Source organism: Microcebus murinus, chromosome 6, assembly GCF_040939455.1.
Source record: "Microcebus murinus isolate Inina chromosome 6, M.murinus_Inina_mat1.0, whole genome shotgun sequence".
Classification (NCBI taxonomy): domain Eukaryota; kingdom Metazoa; phylum Chordata; class Mammalia; order Primates; family Cheirogaleidae; genus Microcebus; species Microcebus murinus.
In genome coordinates, this window is record NC_134109.1 from 101212433 (window position 1) to 101233173 (window position 20741).

A 20741-nucleotide genomic window follows, 5' to 3' on the forward strand; every position below is an offset into this window, starting at 1 on the left:
CATACTTGAAAGAATCTAATTTTAGTATCCTGTTTATTTCTCAGTGCAGTGTTATCTTAGGCAGTATTTTTTGGTCTTTTGTATAAATTTGCAAAGTGTTTTATCTATTGGGTTGCGGAATAATGGGATTCAATCACAGTTCGAATACTGACATAGTTTGTTGTTTTTTTTTTTAAGACAGAGTCTCACTCTGTCATCTGGGCTAGAGTGCAGTGGCGTCATCATAGCTCACTGCATCCTCAAACTCCTGAACTCAAGGGATCCTCTTGCCTCAGCCTCTTGAATAGCTGGGACTATAGGTGTGTGCCACCATGCTGGGCTAATTTTTTCTATTTTTAGTAGAGCTTCAGTTTTGCTGTTGCTCAGGCTGGTCTTGAACTCCTGAGCTCAAGCAATCCTCCCACCCCAGCCTCCCAGAATGCTAGGATTACAGGTGTGAGCCACAGTGCACCCAGCTTGGCATAGTTTATAGTTAAGTATGGGTAAGATTTTTAAGCCTTCTTTCTGAACTCATAAAAACCTGCAAGTAAACTCATTGCTGAATTCACTTAATATTCTTCTCAATTTATAGGAAGATTCTGAATAAATGGCTTTTATTGTTCCTTTAAAAAATCTTCTACCAGCCTACTCAAACAGTATTTAAGAAAATTCAGATTTTTTACACAGCAAAGAAAAAACAGATACATTTCTTTTTTTTTTTTTTTTTTTTTTTTTGAGACAGAGTCTCACTTTGTTGTCCAGGCTAGAGTGAGTGCCGTGGCGTTAGCCTAGCTCACAGCAACCTCAAACTCCTGGGCTTGAGTGATCCTTCTGCCTCAGCCTCCCGAGTAGCTGGGACTACAGGCATGCGCCACCATGCCCGGCTAATTTTTTATATATATATCAGTTGGCCAATTAATTTCTTTCTATTTATAGTAGAGACGGGGTCTCGCTCTTGCTCAGGCTGGTTTTGAACTCCTGACCTTGAGCAATCCGCCCGCCTCGGCCTCCCAAGAGCTAGGATTACAGGCGTGAGCCACAGCGCCCGGCCAAAACAGATACATTTCTAAAACCAAATATTTTTTTTTTTTTTTTTATTGATGGTAGCAAGTAGTGATAAAACCAAATATTTTTAAATGTCTCATCTTTCTCCAGGAAGCTGCTTCTTTATCATTAAATATTTTTTAGTATGCATAAATATAGAAATAAACACAGTTGGCCCATGTAACATATACAGAAAAGATACAAATGACAGGAAACAATGTTCAGGAAGCTTCACAGGTGTGTGACAATCTCTGACAAAGGTTAGGACTAGTTCTGCTCTTGACCTAGAAGCTGAGAGTCTGGCCTTTCGAAACTAAAGAAATAACCAGTTATTTCCTCACCCCTCCCTCCCACCTATCATGGTTCTTTTCTTTGTTTCATGTAACTTCTTATAGTCAACGGATGTATCAGAAGCCCCTGGGGGGGTTGTTACACAGACTGCTGGGCCCCACCACCAGAGTTTCTGATTCATGAGGTCTGGGGTGGGCCCAAGAATGTGCATTTCTAACAAGTTCCCAGGTGACATTGATGTTTTGCTGCTGGTCCCCCACTTTGAGAACCACTCTCAACAAAAAGCACATGGGCTTAAAAAGTCTCAAAGGTTTACCCAATCACTGCCATTAGAAATCTTTGAGTAGATCTAAAGCTGTGTCATTTTAGATAAAAAGCTAACAAAAAAAAAAAAAAAAAAGAAAAAGAAAGAAAGAAATCTTTCAGGTGAGAACAAGGTCACTTATAAAAACAGCGAAGGAAAAAAGTTAAGTTAAAACACACACACATATACACGCACAAAAACACAAAAACGGCTGGGCATGGTGGCTCACGCCTGTAATCCTAGCACTTTGGGAGGCTGAGGCGGGAGGATCGTTTGAGCTCAGGAGTTCAAGACCAGCCTTGAGCAAGAGCAAGACCCCGTCTCTACCAAAAATAGAAAAAATTAGCTGGGCATGGTGGCACATGCCTATAGTCCCAGCTACTTGGGAAGCTGAGGCAGAAGGATCGCTTGAGCCCAGGAGTTTGAGATTGCTGTGAGCTAGGCTGACGCCATGGCACTCTAGCTGGGGGAATAGAGTAAGACTCTGTCTCAAAAAAACAAAACAAAACAAAACACACACAAAAAAACCAACAAAAAAACCCCCACCCAAGATAAGAATAAAAGGAAAACAGAAAGAGGTAAAAAACAGATAAATATATCACAGAAACAAATATGACATAAAGAAAGAAAATTGACACCCATTAGTGGCAAGTAGCACAAAGACATTTAGGTTGCCCAAATAAGGATCAGATCTATGTAAATATAATGTTTGGGGTTCCCTAGGTATTATCTAGTGACTCTTACAGTCCACCTACCACACAGCATGAAATTTACATTAATGTAATTTTCTATTGTCAGAACTTAAGATTTCCACAGTAAGTTTTCTCAAGTGACAGTAACATCCAAGGTCCTTAAACAGAAAAAAATATCTGGATATGTAACCAGAAGGCCATGTGAGGATCTTAGTGGAAATTAAACTTTGAAGGTCACCTGTGATATTCTAAAAGTTTTTACCAAAAACTTTGGGACCTGGATCTTCATTCTTTCTCCTTAATCACATTAGGCATTACAAGTGATTTCTACAGTAGCCAGTATATATAATCCTTCCATAGATTTCCATATCAATTTGAGGAAATGATATTTTAGCCTTCACTAAATCCTGGTAGCGTCCATAGACTTAACCACATGTGTCACACATGGAAACGATGGAGTTCTTAAGATGTCATGAAACTGACCACTTAACTGAAAGCTGAAACAAATGCAAGGTACTACAAAAGGCAAAAGAAAGAAAAGAATTCACTGAATTGCTTCTGAGAGTTAAATAAAGGGTGGATTTCCTTCCTCTTCCCTATCAATCTAAGCTCTGTAAAAATGCCCATCACTCTTTGCAGTAGTGAACTAAAGTTTAAGTTTGTGAGATAAGATAAACAGGTGAATGAAAGAGAATTACTACCTCAGTGAGTAGTAAATGCAATTTCTAATGTAGATACAACACAAGCAGTCTACAATGGATTTTAAAATAATTTTCAAAGTATATTCTAACTGGCAACTTTTGCTAGACGCTAAAAAAGTACAGGCCAGCTCCTTTCTTATTAAGTAGCAACAATATATCTGAAAACAGTGAACTTCAGTAACCAGAACACATCTAACACCAGGGCTATAAAAAGGATGAAGAAATTTTAATTTAAACTAAGATTTTTCCTTTCCAACAACTTGAGTTCTTTTAGGCCCTAACTTAATATTTCAAAATACTGGGGTCATATTAGGTTGCCTAACTGACTTCAGTACAGCATTCAGACAGCATATGTCAACCAAACATAACAGAAGAATAAAAGGACATACATTAGATCCATGCCGGCCAAGAACTTCCCATTCACCGCTTGTAATTGCTATTTCCTCTTTGATAGGACACTTGAAATCACCTGAAGATAAATATAGTTATAATTCAGTACTTTATATCATACAGACTATAAGCAAATGAAGCAATGAAGTATAGTATTCTAACTCTTTTCTCCAAGGAGCTGCATTAAAAAATTAAAGTTATGTTTGGGGAAATAAAAATGTTTTGGAATTAGAGGTGATGGTTGCAAAGCACTGTGAATGTAGTAAATATCAATGAATTATTCATTTTAAAATGGTTAATTTAATGCTATGTGAATTTCACTTCAATAGAAAAAGTCTACAGTTAAAAAAAATCCAAGTTATGAGTTTTCACACTACTCTGGCATAATGATGGAATGATCCATGCAGATAATGTGAAAACATCAAAATAGATTTTATGGCCAAGCCAGAAAAGAACTCAAAAGCACCTGCATTCTTGAACCTTTCGTTAGACAAAGAAGTCTCATAGGTTGACAAGGCATTTCTTCTAAAAATGCAACAAACTACTTTACCAGCCGCATAAGAAAAGTTTTAATACAATTGTTCTTCATTTGCCAAAAAATAAACCAGGTAAGAGTTACCATAGTAAATGCTAAAATGTCCCATCTGTCTTTAGAGATTCTGTGTTGATGAGGCTCTCCCAGTGGACTGAGGAGAAGGTAAAAAAAAATGAAAATCAGGCCAGGCACAGTGGCTATGCCTGTAACCCCAGCACTTTAGGAGGCTGAGGAGGGTGGATCCCTTGAAGCTAAGAGTTTGAGGTTGCAGTGTGCTGTGATTATGCCACTGCACTCCAGCCTGGGCGATAGTGAGAGCCTGTCTCTAAAAAAAAACAAAAAAAAAACCATGAAAATCATTTCTCTTTTCCTAGCTGCTTCTAACTATTTGGCTGTGAGGAGTGACAGCGGAAGACAGGCCTAGATGGTGAGACAGTATAGGATCTTCACAAGAGTCCCCACAAAAGTTAAAAAAAAAAAAAAAAAAAAAAAAAAAATCAACATATTTTTTCTTAGGTGCAAAAATTCAACGTAGTGCTTTAAACCCTATAGACAGAAATTAAAAGATTACTTAACATTATTTAACATACAGATAACATATACACTATAGCCATTTAAAGAAGAAAACAGGAGAAAGGAGAAAAACAAAGTAGACATGAAGGGAAAGGAAGAAGACTTGAAGCAAGAAAAAGATAGCTAGTATCAAAAAACCAGAAAAGAACAAGTATTGTTGAGGATGTGGAGAAATTAAAACCCTTGTGCACTGCTGGTGGGAAGGTAAAACGGCATAGCCACTGTTGGTATGCCAATGGTATAGCTGCTATGGAAAACAATATGGCAGCCCCTCAAAACATTAAAAATAGAACTACCATATGACCTAGAAATTCCGCTTCTGATACTCAAAAGAAGTGAAAGCAAGGACAGGAACAGGTATTCATACACCCATGTCCACAGCAGCATTATTTACAACAGCTAAAAAGTAGAAGCAATCCTACCTACAATGAAATATTATTCAACCTTAAAAAGGAAGGAAATTCTCATACACGCTACAAAATGGATAAACCTCTAGGACATTATTGCTAAGTAAAATAAGCCAGTCACAAAAGGACAAACACTATATGTATACTTAAATGAGGTACCCAGAGTAGTTACATTTGGAAAGACAGAAAGTGGTTGCCACAGGTTGAAGGGAGGGGGTAATTGGGAATTATTGTTTAATAGGTAGTTTCAGTTTTGGAACATCAAAAGAGTTCTGGAGGTGGATGGTGGTGATGGTTGCACAATATGAATGTACTTAATGCCACTAAACTGAACCCTTAAAAATGGTAAAAATGGTAAATCTTGTTTATGTACATTTTATGATTTTTAAAAAAGGCCATGCTGAGTCTCTTAAGTTTACAAATGGCAGTTAGGCATATAACATAATTTATCATAAAATGCTTACCATTCTAAAACAAACTGCATTCCTTTTTTTTTTTTTTTTTTTGAGACAGAATCTCACTCTGTTGCCTGGGCTAGAGTGCCATAGCGTCAGCCTAGCTCACAGCAACCTCACACTCCTGGGCTCAAGCAATCCTACTGCCTCAGCCTCCTGAGTAGCTGGGACTATAGGCATGTGCCACCATGCCCAGCTAATTTTTTCTATATAGTTTTAGTTGTCCAACTAATTTCTTTCTACTTTTAGTAGAGACAGGGTCTTGTTCTTGCTCAGGCTGGTCCTGAACTTCTTTTTTTTTTTTTGAGACAGAGTCTCGCTTTGTTGCCCAGGCTAGAGTGAGTGGCGTGGCGTCAGCCTAGCTCACAGCAACCTCAAACTCCTGGGCTCAAGCAATCCTGCTGCCTCAGCCTCCCGACTAGCTGGGACTACAGGCATGCGCCACCATGCCCGGCTAATTTTTTCTCTCTATATATGTTAGTTCACCAATTAATTTCTTTCTATTTATGGTAGAGACGGGGTCTCGCTCTTGCTCAGGCTGGTTTCGAACTCCTGACCTCGAGCAATCCGCCCGCCTCGGCCTCCCAGAGTGCTAGGATTACAGGTGTGAGCCACCATGCCCAGCCTAAAACAAAGTGTATTCTTAAAGTTGAAAACTGTAACTCAGTTTTAGAAAAACCCAGAAAAAGTACTCTAGGTACCATTTCACTTTTTCTAGCCTTTATGCATCCATTTTGTATTATATTTCCCAGAAAGAAAACTACCACTTTTTAAAGAGAAATTAACTACAGCTGTTATAATATTTAATTTTACTTTGGGCAACATAATTATATCAATCTGTATAATTTCAGTGTAGACGTAGATAGTATAGGAAACATCTTTTAACTATCTAATAAAAAAAGAAACATCTAATGTATAAAAATATCTAATAATTATGTAACATTTTAAAAATAGTTGTTTTTGGCTGGGCGTGGTGGCTCATGCCTGTAATCCTAGCACTCTGGGAGGCCGAGGCGGGCGGATTGCTCAAGGTCAGGAGTTTGAAACCAGCCAGAGCAAGAGCAAGACCCCGTCTCTACTATAAATAGAAAGAAATTAATTGGCCAACTAATATATATAGAAAAAAATCAGCCGGGCATGGTGGTGCATGCCTGTAATCCCAGCTACTCAGGAGGCTGAGGCAGAAGGATTGCTTGAGCCTAGGAGTTTGAGGTTGCTGTGAGCTAGGCTGATGCCACGGCATTCACTCTAGCCTAGTCAACAAAGGGAGACTCTGTCTCAAAAAAAAAAAGTTGTTTTTGTTTTTTTTTTAGAAACAAGGTCTCACTCTGTCACCCAGTCAAAAAGTGAAGTGAAAATAATCTCAATATCTATTGACAGATGAATAGATAAGCATTCTGAGAAATATTTTTAAGGTTGAATAATATTTCATTGTATGTATATACATTTTGAAGTGCAGTGGCCTGATCATAGCTCATTGTAACCTCAAGCTCCTGCGCTCAAGTGATCCTCTTACCTCAGCCTCCCAAGTGTCTGGGACTGCAGGCACATGCCACCATGCCTGGCTAATTTTAAAATTTTTTGTAGTAGGCTGGGCGCGGTGGCTCACGCCTGTAATCCTAGCACTCTGGGAGGCCGAGGCGGGCGGATTGCTCAAGGTCAGGAGTTCAAAACCAGCCTCAGCAAGACTCCGTCTCTACCATAAAAAAATAGAAAGAAATTAATTGGCCAACTAATATATATAATATAAAAATCAGCCGGGCATGGTGGCTCGTGCCTGTAGTCCCAGCTACTTGGGAGGCTGGGGCAGGAGGATCGCTTGAGCCCAGGAGTTTGAGGTTGCTGTGAGCTAGGCTGACACCACGGCACTCACTCTAGCCTAGGCAAGAAAGCGAGACTCTGTCTCAAAAAAAAAAAAAATAAATATTTTTTGTAGAGTCAGGGTCTTATTATGTTGCCCAGGCTGGTCTCAAACTCATGGCCTGAAGTAATCCTCCTGCCTTGGCTTCCCAAAATGCTAGGATTATAGGTGTAAGCCACTGTGCCAGGCCTTTAAAAACAGTTTTTTTTAAATATAAAAATAATGTGGGCTCACTTCAAACAAATTAAAAAATGCAGTGAAGGTAAAAGTAGAAAGTACAAAGAAGTAATTTCACTACCCAGAAATTATTCATATTAATAGTTTCTAATATGCATATATCCATTAATAACTTTGTCCTATATTTTTACATATACATGTATTTATCTTTTAGTTTAGCTTATATATTAAACTTAATATAAGTACTGATGCTTATAAACCACATAAAAGAGACATTAGATTCCCCTGTCCCTCCTACTTTCTGCCTTCAAAGTTTTTTTCTTTTTTAAATAAAAAAGGATTTCTTACTTGGAGCAGGCAGCCCACCACTGGATCGTTTGTATTTGCTCTCCTTTAAAATGGATGTGATTTTGTATAAGTGACGGAAACCTGTTTTGCATTCAGAGGCAAAAATAAACTCAATTTCATCTTCCTGACTTTGGGGAAAAACATGAAAGATGTCATGGATCTGTAAAATGAATAACTTAATTTACTATATGCATTAATGAAAATACTACATAAACAATTCAATTAAACTAGAGAAAGAAGAATTATGTGATAAACATGCTTTCAAATATAAATGTCAATGCTATGTGTATGGTATATTTATAGTAATAAATTTTGCCTGGGCCTTTCATATTTATTTTACCTTAGTCAAAGACTTCATCCATTGAGAAATAAATGATTCCAAATGGAGAAAAAAAGAAAAATATGACCAAAAGCTTTTTCTCATTCAACATTTCTGTAATCCTTGAAACATGACATGTTTGTTTAATGATATAAATCTTATTACAAAAACGATGATGAAAAACATTTTTTACTTTTGTTTTCCAAAGAGAAATTTTCTAACAGTTGAAGGAAAAACATATGTCCATCTGTTTTAGGTGAATCATATGAAGTCTATATTCAGTTATGAAGTGAGCTGGCTTTATTTATTTTGTATCTTGTTTAAGTTTCTCTGCTAAATTGGAAAATGCAAAATTCAATTAAAAGCTGGTATATTTTGGTATAGTTTGCCAAGTCAAAAAAGAAAATCTTTTCTAGACTGGATTCTTGACACCCTCTCAGAGGTACTGATGAGGCTGTGTATTCAATACCTGGTATGCCCGGGAATAAGTCTGTAACCAAGGAGATGTCATTTCAATGGCATCTACTTTCTATCTACAAACCATTACATTCTGGAATCATCACTCCAACTAGAAATGTTCACATTAAGAAAATAACATTCATGGTTCCTTTGAACTTAAAAAAATGCACTTTGATAGTTTGCTATCAAAGTTCATTTGCTTTAGCATTCTGAGAAAACATTTAATCAAATACAGGAAAAAATGCATACATTTATCCAGATGTCTGTTGTTTCTTCATAGATAATTAGTGGTGTCACAGAGTCAGGCACTGACTCGATAAGTCTTTGCCTTTCCATGGCATCATCTTCTACTGGGATAAATAATTCAGGTGAGATCAACACTATCTGTAGGCGAGTTTGGGAGCGATCTAGTAGGATGGACCAAGCACTATACAAATAAAAGAGAAGCACCAGAAATAAAGCAAGCTCTCAGAAAATGAATGATCCCCTATTCTCTCTCATAGCACCTATCAATTATTTCTATAATCACAATGAAAGAACTGGTTTAGTATATGTTACCACTTATAAATAGCTAATTAAAAATATCCTACATTTTTTTTATTAAAAAAAATTTTTTTGGAGACAGAGTCTCGTCCTATTGCCCTGACTACAGTACAGTGGCATGATCATAGCTCACTGCAACCTCAAAGCCCTGTCCTCAAGCCAATTCTCCTGCCTCAGTCTCCTAGAGTGCTAGGATTATAGGCGAGAGCCACTGAGCCTGGCCTTCCATACGTATTTTTAGAAGTTAAACTTGAATAGAGTTTTAAAAAAGTAGTTTTCTTTAAATTTCCAAAACCATATTTGGTCTTTGAAAGTGTTTTCTCCCTTTAGTATCAACAAATGCCATTCTTGTTGAAACTTATGTTGACTATGTCAGACAACAGAAAGTATTTGCAATCATTCTCATATAAGCCTTTACAAATATTTCTGCTTAAATTATACAATTAAAAAAATACAAATCTTTTGTGAGCCTTAAAGTCATATAATTTAATCACAAATAACACTGTGAACCATTCCTAGCTTAGTAAGAAATAAAAAGCAAGGCACCTGTGCTTATGAAATTACAAGTTTAAGAAAAATCGCTTCTGTAGAAATAACTATCCTGCAATTTACCTGTGAAGGTAGTTCCAACTGTAAGGCAAACCTGATAGCATAAGATATTTCTAAAGCTCTTGATCTTAAATTAGTTGTAAAGAAGTGACGATTTAACATACGCACTATTTTCCCTCTGGAGTCCATCCAGCTCTGGCAATATATTCAACTCCTTCAAATAGAACCTCAAAAGGTTGAATTAGTTCCTTATCTATAACATCCACAATCTATTAAAACAGAAAAAAAGAAATCTAGTTATAGAAGATTTAGATAAATAATTAGCTCACTAGCCTACTTAAATCATTATCTGTAACAGCTGAATACTTTTTCACACTTAGGTTATTTAAGAAGGCACAAAGGATATAGCAAAACCAGTAGTAAGTTGTGGGTTACTTTTACTGGTGTTTTTAATGCCTAAAGAAGTTCTAACCACAAGAACTAACACAGTCTAAAAGTCTTTTCCTATGAGTTTATACTAATAGAAACCTTAATAATAACTGGCAAAAATCAAGTTTTAATCACTTTAAACTCTAGTATCTAAGAAAAACAGTCCCTAGTTCCTGTATTTTAGCCTAAAATATATTTATGCAATATATTAATGGAATAGCCCTGAGTAAGCAAACTTTTTTCCTTTAAAAATCTAACAGACACAATTTAAAAAATAAAATGTTTAAAATGTACAAAGGATCTGAATAGACAATCTTCCAAAGAAGATACACAAATGGCTAATAAATACAGGAAAAGATGCTCAACATCATTAGCCATTAGGGAAATAAAAATCAAAACCACAATGAGATAGCACATCGAACTCACTAGGATAGCTATAACAAATAAGATGGACAATAATAAGTGTTGATGACAACGTGGAAAGATTGGAGACCTCATAAGCTGCTGATAGGAATATAAAATAGCACAGCCACTTTGGAAAAACAATTTGGCAGTTCCACAAAAGGTTAAAAATAGAGTTATCGGCCGGGCGCGGTGGCTCGTGCCTGTAGTCCTAGCTCTCTGGGAGGCCGAAGCGGGCGGATTGCTCGAGGTCAGGAGTTCGAAACCAGCCTGAGCAAGAGCGAGACCCCGTCTCTACTATAAATGGAAAGAAATTAATTGGCCAACTAAAATATATATATAAAAAATTAGCCGGGCATGGTGGTGCATGCCTACTCGGGAGGCTGAAGCAGGAGGATCGCTTGAGCCCAGGAGTTTGAGGTTGCTGTGAGCTAGGGTGACACCATGGCACTCACTCTAGCCTGGGCAACAAAGCGAGACTCTGTCTCAAAAAAAAAAAAAAAAAAAAAAAAAAATAGAGTTATCATATGACCCATAATCCTAGGTAGATACTCCAGAGAAATGAAAACATAAGTCCACACAAAAGCTTGTACATACATATTCATGATAGCATTATTCATAATAGCCAAAAAGTAGAAACAACTCAAATGCCCATCAGGTGGTAAGTGGATAAATAAAATGTGGTATATCTATATAATTAAATATTTGGCAATAAAAAGAAATGAAGTACTAGGCCAGGCGAGGTGGCTCACACCTATAATCCTAGCAATCTGGGAGGCCGAGGTGGGTGGATTGCTCAAGGTAAGGAGTTCGAAACCAGCCTGAGCAAGGGCGAGACCCCGTCTCTATTATAAATAGAAAGAAATTAATTGGCCAACTAATATATATAGAAAAAATTAGCCAGGCATGGTGGCGCATGCCTGTAGTCCCAGCTACTCGGGAGGCTGAGGCAGAAGGATTGCTTAAGCCCAGGAGTTTGAGGCTGCTGTGAGCTAGGCTGACACCACAGCACTCACTCAAGCCTCCGCTACAAAGTGAGACTCTGTCTCAAAAAAAAAAAAAAAAAAGAAAATAAAAGAAAAAAAGAAATGAAGTACTAATACATAGTGTAACACAAATGGACTTGGAAAACATTCATCTAAGTTAAAGAGGCCAGACTACATATTGTATGATTCCATTTATACGAAATGTCCAGAATAGGCAAATCTATAGAGACAGAAAGTAGATTAGTGGTGGTACATAGGAATGGGGGTATAAGGAGATTGAAGGATGATGGCTAAGGGCTATGGGTTTTATTTTTGGAAGTGATGACAATGTTCTAAAATTGACTGTGGTGTGGTCATATGACTCTGTGAATATACTAAAAGCCACTGAATTTTAAACTTTAAATGAGTGAATTATATTGTATGTAAATCATGTCTCAGTAAAGCTGTTTTTAAAAAGTCTAGTAGATGGCCAGGCGCGGTGGCTCACGCCTGTAATCCCAGCACTCTGGGAGGCCGAGGCGGGTGGATTGCTTGAGGTCAGGAGTTCGAAACCAACCTGAGCAAGAGTGAGACCCCCGTCTCTATGATAAATAGAAAGAAATTAATTGGCCAACTAATATATATATATATATATATATATAAAATGAGCCGGGCATGGTGGCACATGCCTGTAGTCCCAGCTACATGGGAGGCTGAGGCAGCAGGATTGCTTGAGCCCAGGAGTTTGAGGTTGCTGTGAGCTAGGCTGACGCCATAGCACTCACTCTAGCCTGGGCAACAAAGCGTGACTCTGTCTCAAAAAAATAAATAAATAAACAAACAAACAAACAAATAAATAAATAAATAATCTAGTAGAGAAGACTGGTTTTTTTTTTTTAGACAGAGTCTTGCTCTGTTGCCTGGGCTAGAGTGCCTTGGCATCAGCCTAGCTCACAGCAACATCAAACTCCTGGGCTCAAGCAATCCTCCTGCCTCAGCCTCCTAAGCAGCCGGGACTATAGGCATGCGCCACGCCACCATGCCTGGCTAAAATTATATAGCCCGGCTATATAATTTTTTCTATATATTTTTAGTTGTCCAGCTAATTTCTTTCTATTTTTAGTAGAGATGGGGTCTTGCTCTTGCTCAGGATGGTCTTGAATTCCTAACCTTGAGTGATCCTCCCACTTCTGCTTCCCAGAGTGCTAGGATTACAGGCATGAGCCACTGCGCCGGGATGAAAAGACTGCTTTTTAATTAGTCTTGTGTGCATTTGGTTGTCCAAAGGGAAAACAGCAGTAAAAAATAGTTGTGGGATTTTTAATCCACCACAGACACCTACCCAACACAGAAGGTAACTAACTCACCAGTCAATAACCACCTTTTTTCTTTTTTTAAGGAAAAACTATTGGAAAGGAGTCATAAATATGCACATATCCCATATTTCTATCTTGAGAACCAGCAGGAAGTAGAAAATTAGGTCAACCTAAAATTATGATCCATAGATAAGTCAGCAAGTTCAACAAGCCCCCAAATAAAAAAGCATATCAAAGACCCTGCTAGACTAGTCAAATGACACAGAAAGTCAACTCAACATTTTATACTTACCCTTCCTTCGGCGTCAATCATTACTTCTGACATCTTAAACGTGACTTTAGGATTTGCTGTGCCTTTAGAACAAAACATAAGGGAATAGTAATGCATATCCAAAATCACTGAAACTAATTTTGCCAGATTAATTCTCTTTTTTTTTTTTTTTTTAAATTTTTTTGAGACAGAGTCTCGCTTTGTTGCCTAGGCTAGAATGAGTGCCATGGCGTCAGCCTAGCTCACAGCAACCTCAAACTCCTGGGCTCAAGCAATCCTTCTGCCTCAGCCTCCTAAGTGGCTGGGACTACAGGCATGTGCCACCATGCCCGGCTAATTTTTTCTATATATATTATTTGGCCAATTAATTTCTTTCTATTTATAGTAGAGACGGGGTCTCGCTCTTGCTCAGGCTGATTTCGAACTCCTGACCTCGAGCAATCTGCCCGCCTCGGCCTCCCAGAGAGCTAGGATTACAGGCGTGAGCCACCGCGCCCGGCTATTCTCTTTACACTTTAGTTAAGCCAGCAATAGTGTACATAGTCATGGGCTAACTGCACTTGAATTTCAGAGCCCCATCTCAAATTCACACTTTTCAATAAAGGTATCAAAAAATAAGAGGCTGAAAAACACAGAGTCAGTATTAAATAACAAAGTGAAATTTTGTACATTTTTATAATTGAAATGCTATAAACAGCAAAATGAAAGAAAAATTACTAATTTATTATGGATAATATCACTTAAAAATCTTTACTTACTAAAAAAGACACCTTATTCATTTCTTAAAGTAACTAGTTTCGTGGATATCCCCACTTTTGAAAATAATTAAAAAGCATCAGCCTGTAATTAAAAATCTATTTCAGTGACACTTGATGAACAAACTATCCTTACTAAGGCTGTAAATGACCAATGTTGTCGTTATTTTTGGATGACAGCCAGAAGACTCTTATTTGGAAGGAAGAAATGAATGAATATAAATGCCCGTGGAGTACAGTACCTGTTTTAGGATAACGGAATGAATCTGCCCTCCTTGTTTCCAACATAGGGGATGTAACATGAATAATTTCCACCTCAGATTCATCATTTTCTTCATATAGAATTCTAAGAATTTTACCGCCACTGGGAGCTTAAAAAGAATTTAAACATTGAAAATGTAGAATTATCCCACAGAGTAATCGTAACTGACCATTTCCTCTAGTATTAGATTTTTCACAGTGAAAAATAATTTACGTATAAACTATGCTGCCTTTTATGTATGAAAATATCAGTAGTCTTTGCAGTAGCAAGGTAAATTACTGATAAGCCACTCTTACTGGTTAAAGTTTATTCCTTTTGGAGGAAATACATATTTATACACATATTTACTTACTTATTATTCATTCATTTATTTATTTATTTGAGACAGGGTCTTGCCCTATCACCTAGGCTGAGTGCAGTGGCCCCAATCACCGCTTACTGTAACCTCAAACTTTGGGCTCAAGTGATCCTCCTGCTTCAGCCTCCCACGTAGCTAGGACAACAAGCGTGTGCTACCATGCTCAGCTAGTTCTTTTATTTATTTGTAGAGATGGGGGTCTCACCATGTTGCTCAAATTTGTCTCAAACTTCTGGCCTCAAGCCATCTTACTGCTTTAGCCTCCCAAAGTGCTGGGATTACAGGCGTGAGCCACGGTGCCTGGCCTGTATATAACCTGGGAAAAAACACTTTTGAAGGACTTTGTCCTTGCATACCATAAAATGTATTCTTTGTTGAAAAAGGAATTATTTAATTACATTTATAATATTTCCTATAAAAAATAAATGCTATTAAAATAGAGTCCAGTTGTTTTGATTGGTTTCTCTATTCATGTCAAAATCTTGTTCCAACAAATACAATTATGGCAAAACATTTTACATCTTAAAATAAAATGTCCAAATTGAAGACATGTCTACAAATAAATGTCTTGCATGGTCATAGAGAAGTACTCAGACTGTTAGCTGCAAACCATTAGTGGGTCATGAAATCTATGAATGGGTTATATGCAGCATTTTAAAAAATTCAACAAACAGAAAAGAATAACAGTATCAGAGTATATTACATATACGGATAAATATTGCTTCTTTAAATTTTTTTCAATTTTATCTATACAATATATGTATAATGTATTAGGGCCACGATTATAAGTAAATTTCTAATTAAATCATGGTCAAAAAGTTTGAAAGCCATGATTTAGAGAGCTATTTCTCAGATAGTAAGATACTTGCGAATTTATCCAGAAAAAGAAGAAATTTGTTCCATTTTTTTCTATCCATTCAAATACTGATTTGGTCACCAGTTTATGCAGACTCTCTATCAGGGGTCTTCAAATTTTTTAAACAGGAGACCAGTGCACTGTCCCTCAGACCGTTGGAGGGCTGTTGGAGAGTGCGGCGCACATTCCACACTTGCACACTGTGGGCCTGGGACGAGTTGGCTGTTAAGCAGGACAGGCAGTGGCAGCAAAAACACCCGGTGGGCTGGATAAATGTCCTTGGCGGGTTACATGTGGCCCGCAGGCCTTAGTTTGAGGACCTCTGCATTACACATTTTTATAACAACTCATTGTGGAATTGTGTTTTCTTTTTCTTTTTTTGAGATGCAGGCTTGCTCTGTTGCTCAGGCTAGAGCGCAGTGTGAAGCCTTTAATTCTTGGGCTCAAGTACCCTCCGGCCTCAGCCTTCCGAGTAGATGGGACTACAGAAGTGTGCCACCATGTCTGGCTAATTTTTAAATTTTTTGTAGAGATGGGATCTCAGTATATTGCCCAGGCTGATCTCGAACTCCTGGGCTCAAGTGATGCTCACACCTTGGCCTCCCAAAGTGCTAGGATTACAGGCATGAGCCACTGAGCTGGCCTCTTTTTCTTTAATTTTTACTTCAATTTTTTAATCTTTAATTACTAATTACATAATAGTTAAGGGGTATATGTGATGTTTTGATGAAGGCATAAAATGTATAATGACCAAATCAGGGTAACTGGGGTATCTATGAAGGTGTGGTATTTTTTTATTTTGCCACCAATGTTGTCAATATCATCAAGACCAGCTTCTATATGACAAAGTGGTAAAGAGAACTGAGGGACCTCAGGCATTAAACCACAATACAATTGTTTTACTAGACTTATTATGGTGAGTCTATATATTCTAAATAACTAGTAATAGGATCCAATCTTCATCACTTTAGAATCTACTATCCAAGATTTACAATCTGTGCACTTAACTGGTAGTAGAATCTTATAATACTTTAATTGACCTATATTATTATGAATGGCCTTACTTGTTTCAGCTTCTGGACACCACCAATAGCCAGAATATCTATCAAATTCTTCTTGAAGAACAAAGGTAGCGACTCCAGCTGATCGAGGATCCTCTTCTATGTTGGCTAGCTCTAGACAAATATAAAAGGCAAAATTATCACACAAAGATCTCTGTCTTTTCATGGATACAAAGCAAAATGATTATTTTATTTTGAAAGCAGGATTACAGTGGTGAACTCTGTAGCCAAACAGACTGAGTTCAGATCTGGGCTCCATCATTTACCTACAGTCTGACCTTGGGTAAATATCCAATCTCACTTCACTGCAGTGTGCCATTTGTAAATAGGAATAAGAGCTTACCTACCTTGTAAGGTTGTTACGAGCATTAAATTAGTTAATTCACACAAAACACTTAGAACAAACCCTGGACCATAGTACATGTTCCATATAAATGTTGGTTATTATTTTCCATTTAGCTAGACTCATGGAAAAAAGAAGACATGTAAGAGACTGTGATGTAGGAGAAACTTATAACTCTCCTACAGAGTACATCTTTAGAACTAGAATCTTACAGGTCATGTATTTCAACCATTCTTCCTTCCTCCCATTCATCCAAAGCAGCCCAGCTTTTATCTGTTTTACACTTAGGTTTCCAGCAAATAGTTTAAAGGGAACTCTTGCTTTAAAAATAAAAAATCACAAAGCTATAATTACATAAGACTTATACTTGAGTAAAAGAAATCACATTACTAAATAGTATATACAGTGTGATTCCATTTATAAAAATGTTATGCAAATTTTTTAAAGTTTTAAGATTTAAACCAAAATATAGTTATCTCCAAGCAGTAAGATTATAAGGTTTTTTTGCTTTATAATTTACAAAATCTTAAATGTACTGTTTATTTTTGAAAAATGGATATACTTATATGACCACATCCCTATCAAGACAAACAGAATTTCTAATACCCAAGAATGTTTTCTTAACCTCCTTTCCAGTCAATGTCCACCCTTGCCCCAGAAACAATCACTGATCTGATTTCCATCACCACAGGTTAGTTTTGCATGTTGTAGAATTTTATGTAAATAAAATCATACAGTATCTACTTTGTATTTGGCTTCTTCTTGAGATTCATCAATGCTGTTACATGTGTCAGTAGTTTGTTCCTGTTAATTGCTGAGTGTTACATTGTATACTACAGTTCTTTTAACTGTTAATGGATAGATAGCTAGGCTGTTTCCAGTTTTGGGCTATTATGAATGAAGTTGCTATGAACATTCTTGTACAAGAATTTTTGTAAACACGTGTCTTCATTTCTCTTGAGTTGATGATACCCAGGAGTGGAATGGCTGGGTAGTATGGTAAGTGTATGTTTAACTTTAAAAGAAACTGCCAAAAAGTTTTCTAGGCCGGGCGCTGTGGCTCACGCCTGTAATCCTAGCTCTTGGGAGGCCGAGGCGGGCGGATTGCTCAAGGTCAGGAGTTCAAAACCAGCCTGAGCAAGAGCGAGACCCCGTCTCTACTATAAATAGAAAGAAATTAATTGGCCAACTGATATATATATAAAAAATTAGCCGGGCATGGTGGCGCATGCCTGTAGTCCCAGCTACTCGGGAGGCTGAGGCAGAAGGATCACTCGAGCCCAGGAGTTTGAGGTTGCTGTGAGCTAGGACGCCACGGCACTCACTCTAGCCTGGGCAACAAAGCGAGACTCTGTCTCAAAAAAAAAAAAAAAAAAAAAAAAAAAAAAATAAATAAATAAATAAATAAAAAAGTTTTCTAAAGTAGTTATATTATTTTATACTGACAAAATATGCAAAGTTCCTCATTAACATCTGGTGTTCTCAATCTTTTTCATTTTAACACATTAACTGCCATGTGAGTTGTATTTAAGTCACACTGGTTTTGAGCCTGAGGCCTCATGGCGCATATGTAAGTCATATGTCTCTACCTTGGGAGCTGTGTGAACCATTTTTCAAGTTGCATATAACTCATACACAGAAAACAATAAAAGAAATAACAAATTTTTCATTAAGTTAGAAAGGACAGTTTTGTTTTCAAAGTTCTTATTTTATCTTCGTAATAAAACACTATGGCGCCACAGAAAAAAATTTTCTTTTCTTTTTTTTTTTGAGACAGAGTCTCACTCTGTTGCCTGGGTTAGAGTGCTGTGGCATCAGCCTAGCTCACAGCAACCTCAAACTCCTGGGCTCAAATGATCCTCCTGCCTCAGCCTCCCGAGTAGCTGGGACTACAGGCATGCGCCACCATGCCCGGCTAATTTTTTCTATATATTTTTAGTTGTCCAATTAATTTCTTTCTATTTTTAGTAGAGACGGGGTCTCGATCTTGCTCAGGCTGGTCTAGAACTCCTGATCTTGAATGATCCTCCCGCCTCAGCCTCCCAGAGAGCTAGGATTACAGGTGTGAGCCAAAGCATCTGGCCCGAAAAAATTTTTTTCTAGTGTGGCAGTCAATGTGTTAGCAAGCCTAAGTGGGTGTGTGTAGTAACATTTCATAGTGATTTTAATTAATTTATTATTTTTTTCAGAGACAGGGTCTCACCCAGTCCCCCAGGCTGGAGTGACTATCACAGTGCACTGTAACCTAGAACTCCTGGGCTCAAAATATCCTCTTGCCTCAGCCTCCCAAGTAACTAAGACTATGAACATGTGCCACTATGCCTGGCTAATTTTTCTTAGATAGAAATAGGGCCTTACTATGTTGCTCAGCCTGGTTTCAAATTCCCGGCCTCAAGTGATTCTCCTACCTTGGCCTCCTAAAGTGCTAGGATTACAGGAGTGAGCTATTGCACCCAGATGTGATTTTAATTTTACAGGCAAGTTTTAATTTATTTTTATCTATATTTTCTATACTGTCTGACATGAATGTGCAGTATGAACCAATTAATCCCTCTCCAGAAATTCTGAGTCCAGAAGTATTTAGAATTCAGAATTTGGTGGCTTTTCTTATACAAAACATCTAACATATAGTATGCAACATCTCCAGCAGGGTAACCAAATACCCTGTAATCAAATACACCAATATTCCTGTAGCAAATTTACGATTGGGCACTCTAAATAGGATTAAGATTATAAATACCCTCAGGTCAGTTCAGGTCAGGTTTTACTGCCAAATGAGTTTTAGCACCAAGCTAACGAAAACTAAGCTCAGTTTGCAGAGTGTTTTGAATTTTGGAGTTAACAGAGCCAAGCTCAGTTTTCTCAGACCTTCCAACTACTCTCAAGTTAAACCACCCATACAATTTTATATTTTGTTCTCCTTTAGATATGAGGGGAGGTACCACTCATTTGTATATCCCCATCACTTATTACAGACCTCAATTATTAAGAGTTATTTATTAAATGAATAAATTATATCATCTTACCCTCCCAATAAGTCACTGAAAGCAGAAGCTTGGATTTTATTACTTTTAAATTCCTCTATCATACTAGGCAGAAAATAAACATACATGTTGATTGACTAAATCCATCTAAAGTGGACTTTCACTTAGAAACCTATTGTGACTAAGTGGAATTTACTGATGATGCTCCCCTACTTACTTTTCTATTGAAACAAACACTTATATAGTACTTAGTATGTTTTAGGCACTGTCCTAAATACTTCATAAATACTCACTCATTAAAAGTCTCATATCAATTCAATGTTAATGTGCTATTAAATAAAGATTTTTATAGATGTAGAAACTAAGAGATATGTTAAATAACCTGCTTGAGGTTACAAAGTTAATAAATGGTAGATCTGGGACTCAAATCTAGATAGACTGGTTCTATAACATTCTATATTCTCTATCTGTATTCTTTTTTTTTTTTAGACAGTATCATTTCTAACCTCCTTTCCAGTCAACAACATTTTGTTGCCCAGGCTAGAGTGAGTGCTGTGGCATCAGCCTAGCTCACAGCAACCTCAACCTCCTGGGCTCAAGCAATCCTACTGCCTCAGTCTCCCAAGTGGCTGGGACTACAGGTATGCGCCACCATGCCCCGCTAATTTTTTTGTATATATATTTTTAGTTGGTCAATTAATTTCTATTTTTAGTAGAGACGGGGTCTCACTCACGCTGGTTTTGAACTCCTGACCTTGAGCAATCCGCCCACCTCGGCCTCCCAGAGTGCTAGGATTACAGGCGTGACCCACCAAGCCTGGCCTCTATCTTTATTCTTAACCATTGCACTAATCCTGAAAATATACCAAATACAAATTTAGGGGACTGACATATATTTTCCTACTTTAAGAATTAAAGTTAGTGAGTAATGTTTAACTAATTAAAGTTAGTGAGTAATAGCTCATCATAACATCTGCCCAGAGCGTTTGAAAGTAATCTGTTCCGGACAGGCTCCCTGTGATAAACAAAGGTGTTGCCTACAGGCATAACAAAGGACCTGAGCTGCAACTAGCAAGAGCAGCCCCGCCCCATGGCGGCATTGGGGGTCTGGA

At 37.5% G+C, this 20741-nt stretch overlaps 1 protein-coding gene across 5 annotated transcripts in view; it reads right to left on the reverse strand.

The window, feature by feature from the left end:
- Positions 1-20741, reverse strand: part of DPP8 (dipeptidyl peptidase 8) — a 61655-nt gene that overhangs the window by 18265 nt on the left and 22649 nt on the right. For all 5 annotated transcript variants that reach the window (XR_012919793.1, XM_076004487.1, XM_076004488.1 and 2 more), the window contains 7 exons: positions 16306-16416; positions 14008-14136; positions 13032-13093; positions 9796-9896; positions 8785-8962; positions 7758-7917; positions 3401-3480 (listed from right to left, as the gene is read on the reverse strand). Coding sequence is in view for 4 of the 5 variants with exons in the window: in XM_076004487.1 (XP_075860602.1) it covers positions 3401-3480; positions 7758-7917; positions 8785-8962; positions 9796-9896; positions 13032-13093; positions 14008-14136; positions 16306-16416 (821 nt within the window). In the remaining variant the exon portion in view is untranslated. The remainder of the gene's footprint in view (positions 1-3400; positions 3481-7757; positions 7918-8784; positions 8963-9795; positions 9897-13031; positions 13094-14007; positions 14137-16305; positions 16417-20741) is intronic.